Source organism: Trichechus manatus, unplaced genomic scaffold (genome assembly GCF_000243295.1).
Source record: "Trichechus manatus latirostris isolate Lorelei unplaced genomic scaffold, TriManLat1.0 scaffold00041, whole genome shotgun sequence".
Classification (NCBI taxonomy): Eukaryota; Metazoa; Chordata; class Mammalia; order Sirenia; family Trichechidae; genus Trichechus; species Trichechus manatus.
Window position 1 is genome coordinate 9,852,828 of NW_004443977.1, and position 7,909 is coordinate 9,860,736.

A 7,909-nucleotide genomic window follows, 5' to 3' on the forward strand; every position below is an offset into this window, starting at 1 on the left:
AAAAAAAAAAAAAAGACAAAACAATTCTAAAAGTGTAAACACCTTAAAACAGAGCTTCAGAAGTATATGAAACTTTCCCAAGGAGGAGTGTGTGCTTTAGTAAGAGAAAAATGTTGTGTATATATTAATGAAACCCAAACTGAAATGTATTAATATATAATAGTGGCTAGAGCACATGCTAGAAACACAGCTAATACTGCCTTGCCCCTCCCTAATACTTATTAGGATTTGTTTTCCTGGCTAGGAACTTTAGGTTTGTGGGTCAGACAAGTCTTTCAAACTATTGGCTTATGTATCCTCCTAATGCGAATAATATATATCCTTTTCAGATTGTTGTTTGGTGACTGGGGTCTTAAAAGTTTGAGAGTAGCCATCTAAAAATAGCAAATGGTCTCCTTCCAACTAGAACAACAACAAAAAGAAGCATTCAAAGAACCAATAGAGATAGTGTATATATCACAACAAGTACCTATAATTACTGAGGTACTACTAGATGATACTACTAGATTACTAGATGGTGCCCAGCCAACACTTAGTTGATACAGAGATTCTAATTGAATCATGATCAAAAGGAGGGAAATTGTTAAATAAAATTATAAGTTTTGCTTTATGAAAACAGAGTTCTCTTGCCCATAACACTAAATGTCATCTTATTAAATGTTAGAAACCTGTGTGCTGTATAATCATATAAATATATATATGTATGTCTGTATATATAATTTTAACAGCTTATAGTTATGCCTGAAACTGTAACTAACCTTCTGAAGCAGCTTGTCTTGTTTCACATAATTATATTTAGATTAGATGATCAGGCTCACTGAAGAATTTGTAACTTATTCTTTCAGAAAATAGTTAAAGATTAATGAACATGTCCTATTTGTAAGACTTCAGAGGTCTTACAATCATGACTCACTGATACTGTGTCTCAGCAAGATTTCTATTTTTTCTAGTCTTTATAATGTTTGAGCACATCCTGCTGTCTTATAAGATTTATATATTCTGACACAATTGCCAACTAATCAAAAATTTTTTGTTCAAAGTTCCTGGTGAAATTATGTATTAGGACCCTCAAATCTTAATTAATTGGAGCACCAGTTTACTCGGTAGTGACATGCTGCGCAACTTTAAAGTTATCTATTAAACCTGCATAGCAATGTGTTAGTGGTATTCTGAGTTGTTTATTTTTGACAACTCCTTTTAGCTCAATCCACCTGGTTGCTGCAGCTAAGGTTTGGAACTATTTATTCCTTAGGATCTAGAGTGCTTACTGTGAGCCAGTTTAAGAGCCCTGGCTTTGGGGCTAGGCATTCCCCGGTTCAAATCCAGGCTTGTGATTTGTCTACTGTGCCAGGTGCCATTAAGAGCAAATTTCTGTACTTCAGTTTCCCTATCTGTTGTTCATAATAATTATTATTGTTTCTTTTTCTTCCCTTATTGCACTGACTGGAATCTCTAGTACAATGTTTAATAGAAGTGGTGAGGATGAACATCCTTGCCTCATTCCTTATGTTAGAGAGAAAGCATAAATTCTTTTACCATTGAGTGTGATGTTCACAGTGGGCTTTTTTTGTAGATGTCCCTTATCAGGTTGAGGGAATTCCTTTCTATTCCTAGTTTTTCCAAGAGCTTTTGGCAGGAATATGTGTTGAATTTTGTCAGGTGCTTTTTCTGTGCCTATTGGGTTAATCATATAGTTTTGCTTTTTAATGTTGTAATATGGTGAATTACATTGTTTCATTCTTTTTTTAAATATTTTTTATTGTGATTTATGTGGAAGTTTAATAGCAATTTGGTTCTCGTTAAACAGTTAATACACAAATTGTTTTGTGACATTGGTTGCCAACCCCATGATATGTCAACACCCTCCCCTTCTCCACCCCAGGACCCTTCATCAGTTTTCCCATCCCTTCCTGCCTTTGCGTCTTTGGAGGTTGTGGTAATTGTGGTCCATTAGTCTTTTGGACTGATCTTTCCCTTGTGTCTTTGGTCTTCATTCTCCTTTGCTCCAGCTGGGATGGGACCAGTAGATGTATTTTAGATGGTAGCTTGCAGCCTTTTAAGACCTCAGTTGCTACTCACCATAGTCGGATGTATAACATTTTCTTTACAGACTTTGTTATGCCAATTGAGGTGGATGTCCCCCGAGAACAATTGTTTCAGTCTTGAATGTTAGAGCAATCTTGTGTTCCTGGAGTGAATTCCACATGGTTGTGATATGTTACTCTTTTTATATATTGTTACAATCGATTTGCTGGGATTTTGTTTAGAGTTTTTTTCATTTATGTTCATGGGAGATGTTGATCTGTAATTTTCTCGTAGTGTTTTTTCCTTACTTTTGGTATCAGGCCGGTGCCAGCCACATAGAATAAATTGAGAAGTATGTTTAAAAAAAAAAAAAAGGTTGCCATTGAGTTGATTCCAACTCATGGTGACCCTGTGTGTGTCAGAGTAGAACTATGCTCCATAGGGTTTTCAATGGTTGATTTTTTCAGAAATAGAATGCGAGTCCTCTAGGTGGACTCAAACATTAGCAGCCAAGCATGTTAACTGTTTACACCACCCAGGGACTACCTTATACAGCTGTTGTGAGAATTGAATGAGCTATTTTAAGTAAAGTGCTTGGATCAGTGTCTGGTTTCTGGTAAGTGCTATATCAATATTTGTTATTATTGATGTCTTAAATAACCAAACTAGAAACAAAAATTAAGCCTACTATTAGGATAATTCTTCTAGGAAATTTAATAGAGAAAAATGGACCTGTAAGTAAACTCTTTAGAAAATGGAACCTTTAAGAATAATAAACAACATTAGTTTATAGTTATGGCTAGGGCCCACTTATAAATCTAAGGAGTATACACAGGAATTCTGAGGTTCAGCAAGGTTTTTCTGCCTTCTGGAATTATCTTATTAAGGGTAGATTGTCTAATTGTTTCAGAAAAATGTATTTTTCCTTTAGATTTTAAAATATTGAATAGGCAATACATTCTCATAGTTCAAAAATCAAAACAATATAACAAGGGAGGGAAAAACACTAAATAGACAATAGATAAGTGGTAACTTTAGTGAAGGGTAAGACAGTACACAATACTGGGGAAGTCATCACAACTTGACCAAGTCAAGGTCATGGAAGCTTCATAGACACATACAGACTCCCTGAGGGATGGAATTACAGGGCATAGGGCTGGGGACCATGGTCTTGGGGAACATCTAGCTCAATTGGCATAACATAGTTTGTAAAGAAAATGTTCTACATCCTACCTTGGTGAGTAGCGTCTGGGGTCTTAAAAGCTTATAAGTGGCCATCTAAGATACTCCACTGATCCCACCCCATCTGGAGCAAGGGAGAATGAAGAAAACCAAAGACACAAGGGAAAGGATTAGTCCAGAGGACTAATGGACCACAACTATCACAGCCTTCCCTAGGATGAGTCCAGCACAGCTAGATGGTGCCGGGCTACCACCACTGACTACTCTGACAGGGATCACAATAGAGGGTACCGAACAGAGCTGGAAAAAAATGTAGAACAAAATTCTAACTCACAAAAAAAGACCAGACTTATTGGTCTGACAGAGGCTGGAGAAACCCCGAGAGTAAGGCCCCCGGACACACTTTTAACTCAGTACTGAAGTCACTCCTGAGGTTCACCCTTCAGCCAAAAATCAGACAGGCCCATAAAACAAAACAAGACTTAATGGGCACAACGGCCCAGGCGGAAAGATGAGAAGGTAGGTGGGGACAGGAAAGCTGGTAATGGGGAACCCAAGGTCGAGAAGGGGAAAGTATTGACACATCATGGTATTGGCAACCAATGTCACACACAAAAATGTATATTAATTGTTTAATGAGAGACTAATTTGCTCTGTAAACCTTCATCTAAAGCTCAATAAAAACAAAACAATATAATAGGATATATATTGGGTAGTCTTACTCCCTTCTCTATTCCTCTTCTTCCCATCCACCACCCTGACACCATCCCATAGCTCATTACTTTTATTAGTTTCTTATGTATCCATCCAATGTGTCTTTATAAAACCAGATATAAAACCAGTATATTATGTCACCTCCTTTATACAAAAGGTATCATACTTTTTCACTTAATGTATCCTGGATGTATTTTCGTATCAGTACATAGGAAGCCTGTTCATCTCTTTTTATGGTACAAATGGTTAACATGCTCAGCTGCTAACCAAAAGTTTGTAGTTCTAATCCATCTGGAAATTCCTCAGAAGAAAGACCTGACAATCTACTTCTGAAAAATCAGCCACTGAAAACCCTGTGGAGCACAGTTCTACTCTGACACACATGGGGTCACCATGAGTTGGAAATCAACTTGTTGGCAACTACTAGTACTCTATTATGTGGATATGCCATACTTTGTTTATAAATTCATTTGTCATTTTTAAAAAGATGAACAAATTGTCCTCCATGTAGAATTGTGTCATTTTAGACTTCCACCAGAAATTTATGAATATGCCTATTTCCTTCCAAGAATCACTGTAGTTTTCAGACCATCAAAATCATGGTATGTTCAAAATCATACCATGAAGTTTACTTCATATTTGTACCCTGATTTTCTCATTCAGCTTCTTGTTTTTGCTGGAGTTTCTAAATGTGTTTCTTTTGTCTTGTTGATCACACAAGACATTTATCTTCATCTCACTGATAGCAAGCTTTAGTTTACTCTCTGGAGTAGAATTAAGTGCTAAAAAGTGAAAGGGGCTGTAACCATTCTACTATATCTCACCGAAGGCCTCAGTTTCTTTAAAACCATGGGCCCCAAATATCTAGACCTCAGCATACCAAAATCTCACTCCTCTAAGAACCTCAATTCCCCCAGTTCCGTCAGATACTCATTGGTCTCAATATTCTAGCTCCATGTGTGCTTGGAACCACAATGCATCCCAGCGCTTACCTTCCACACAATGTACTTTTGCCCAGCCTACTTGCTCTGATGTGGCCATCAGACACTCCCCACCCATTTCCTCTCCCCAAAGTGCCTGCCTGGTTGAGCCCCAATTATTCAGCTTTGATTAAACTCCACAGATGCTGAGCAAGGCCAAGTATGGGCCAATTTGGAGGACCAGAGTAGGGCCTCAAACCTCTGTGAACCTGGCCAGTGCCCCACTTCTGGAGCAGGTGATGAGGCAGGAAGGCAAATACCCGATACGGAATGACATGGCACTATGGAAGGAGCACCGGGACCAGCAGGGCCTGTCCTATGGACCCTTCACCACGTGAGCTGGGGCCTGGAGGGACAGGAGCAGGGAACCAGAGGGCCAGGCCCAAGGACAGTGGGCTCTGGGCAGCCGGTTGGATAATGGGTAGGGCGTCCTCTGGGCCTGATACCCAGTCTAGAAAGCAGTGGTTGGGCTGGGCTGAAGCCCAGAGACCATGCATTGGCTCTTCTACTAACACACCGTGTGACCTTGGACAAATGAATACTTTCCCCTTTCTTGGTTTCATGTTTCTCATCTGTAAAATGGGAAGTTTGGACTAGAGTATTTCCAATGTATAGCTAAGGCTCTTTCCAGCTCCAATATTCTACATCGTGGTTGGAAATATATCAACTCAAGTCATAATGGAACATTTCTGCTTATAGTTGAAAAAATACCACCATATTAGTTGGGAGAGCGCCATTTAATTTTTTTCAAAAATTTGCGCAGATTATGTACTGTCAGATAGAGATTCCATGGATACTCTTCATACACAGAGATAGATGTAGGTTTTAGTCTTGAAGTGATGCCTAGAAAAGTTCAGATTATTTTGTCTGTGAATAAATTGAATGAAGGGCTGAGTATGTTCTTTACTCATGTGCCAACTGAAGTAGATCATTGTGAATCATTGGCGATAAACCATTCCCAGTGCCACAGATTGTGATTGGATATATTATGGGCTTTTTTTTGCTACAGCATGTTAGTAGAGCTCCAAAAACAATGAATGGCTTTTTTTTTTCCCTTAGTTGCTGACACCATGTTTTAGTCACTTCATTAAGGGGTTAAAGTTGATTCTGGTGGTGGTAGTAGCGGTGACAATGATAATAACTACGTGTTTATGCCATGCCAGGCATCAGGCTAAGCTCTTTACATTTATCATTTCATTTTGTCCTCACAGCAAACACATGAAGTAGTTAGTTTTATTATCCCCATTTTATAGATGATGAAGTTGAGGCCTAGAGAGGTTTTACATCCCTTTGCAGAGGTGATACAGCTAGCAAGTGGTGGAATAGACCTCTCCGATAACAGAAATCAAGAATGTACCGTTTGACACTTTGGGAAAGGAAACGAAACTGGATAGAGGGTTCATTTCGTCTGTCTTTGATGCCCAGACATTTTTTTCTCCCATTGCATGCTTTTCTTTCTTTTCCCTGCTTTTTTCACAGGTGGACAGTTTCATAATAAAAACAACAGTTCCTAGGCCTTTTAGTCAAAGTTATGGAACCCGAGAAGAGAGTGTCTGTTCTTCAAATCCTCTTAACCTTGATGTCTGACTCTGAGGACAAGATTTGGGTCCCAGGTTTTCATCAGGCCCAGCCACCTCTGATTTAGAGTTGGAGCTAACCATTTTGTACACCGTTTGTGACCTGCTTAAACTTTTTACCCTAAAACCAATTTCCTAAATGTATTTTGCCATGTATATATATTTTAAAAGCTGTAGGGTCGCTGTGAGTCGGAACCGACTCAACGGCACCTAACAACAACAAATTTTGCTAACTCATGATAAGATTTTTCTTTTTAGTTTTAACATCTCTATTTTTTAAAATCTCATCTTATGAAGCATTTTTCCGCCCAAGAAATATTTCAACAACCACAAAAACACTCTTATTTAAATCCTGCAAATCTGATTCCTGCTGCTGGATGAGTTTGACTTTTACAGAAGTACCTACAACCTGAATTTCCAATCAATGGATTTATTCTGGTTTTCATTTCTTTTTCAGCAACACTTTTAGTCTCTGAAAGGTAGAGCTCCCAGGGTGTAGCTTTTGTTTTAATAAATAATTTTTAAAAATATATAAAAAATCTAATTATTGACTTACCAGTTTCTAATGTTTTTCTTTTAAAATACTTTTTTGGAAAAGTGATACATGCTTAATGTAAAAATTCCAATAATAACAAAATATTAAGTCTCCCTTTCCCGCCATTCCAATCCCATCTCCCCAAGTAACCAGTGCTAATAACTTAATGTACATTCTTCCCTGCTTCATTTAGAAGCATGCAAATATACATACAAATACGTAGTTTCCTCTCTTTTTTCCTTAAAATTAAACCAGACGGTACTTTTTTTGTTTTTTATTTTCTTTTATTTGGTTATTATTGTTGAGAATATACACAGCAAAACATACACCAATTCAACAGTTTCTACATGTACAATTTTGCGACATTGATTACATTCTTTGAGTTACGCAACCATTCTCACCTTCCTTTTCTGACTTGTTCCTCTCCCATTAACATAAGCTAACGGCCCTCTAAGGTTCCTGTCGAATCTTCTGAGTTGCTGTTGTCAATCTGATCCCTTATAGAATGTTCTTAAAAGAACATAATGCTCAAGGCAGATCTTTTTTACTAGTTAAGCTGAACTATTGCTTGGTGTTAAGAAGACTTCAGGGGATATTTTTGGTTTAAGGTTTAAAGATTATCTCAGGGCAATATTTTCAGGGGTTCATCTACCCTTCATGGCTCCTGGAAGTCTGGAGTCCATGAGAATTTGAAATTCTGTTCTGCATTTTCCCCTTTTGATCCGGATTCTTTTATGGAATCTTTGATCAAAATGTTCAGTAATGGTAGCTGGATACCATCCAGTTCTTCTGGTCTCATGGCAAAGGAAGCAGTTGTTCATGGAGAAATTAGCCACACATTCCATATCTTCCTCCTATTCCTGACTATCCTTCTTCCTCAGGTGAATAGAAACCAC

General features: G+C 38.0%; 1 protein-coding gene across 1 annotated transcript in view; it reads left to right on the forward strand.

Moving 5' to 3' along the window:
• The window catches only part of LOC101347420 (sterol 26-hydroxylase, mitochondrial), a 34,979-nt gene that overhangs the window by 23,147 nt on the left and 3,923 nt on the right, over positions 1 to 7,909 (forward strand). The window contains exon 2 of the mRNA XM_004376323.2: positions 5,045 to 5,235. Within this exon, the coding sequence (XP_004376380.1) occupies positions 5,045 to 5,235 (191 nt within the window). The remainder of the gene's footprint in view (positions 1 to 5,044; positions 5,236 to 7,909) is intronic.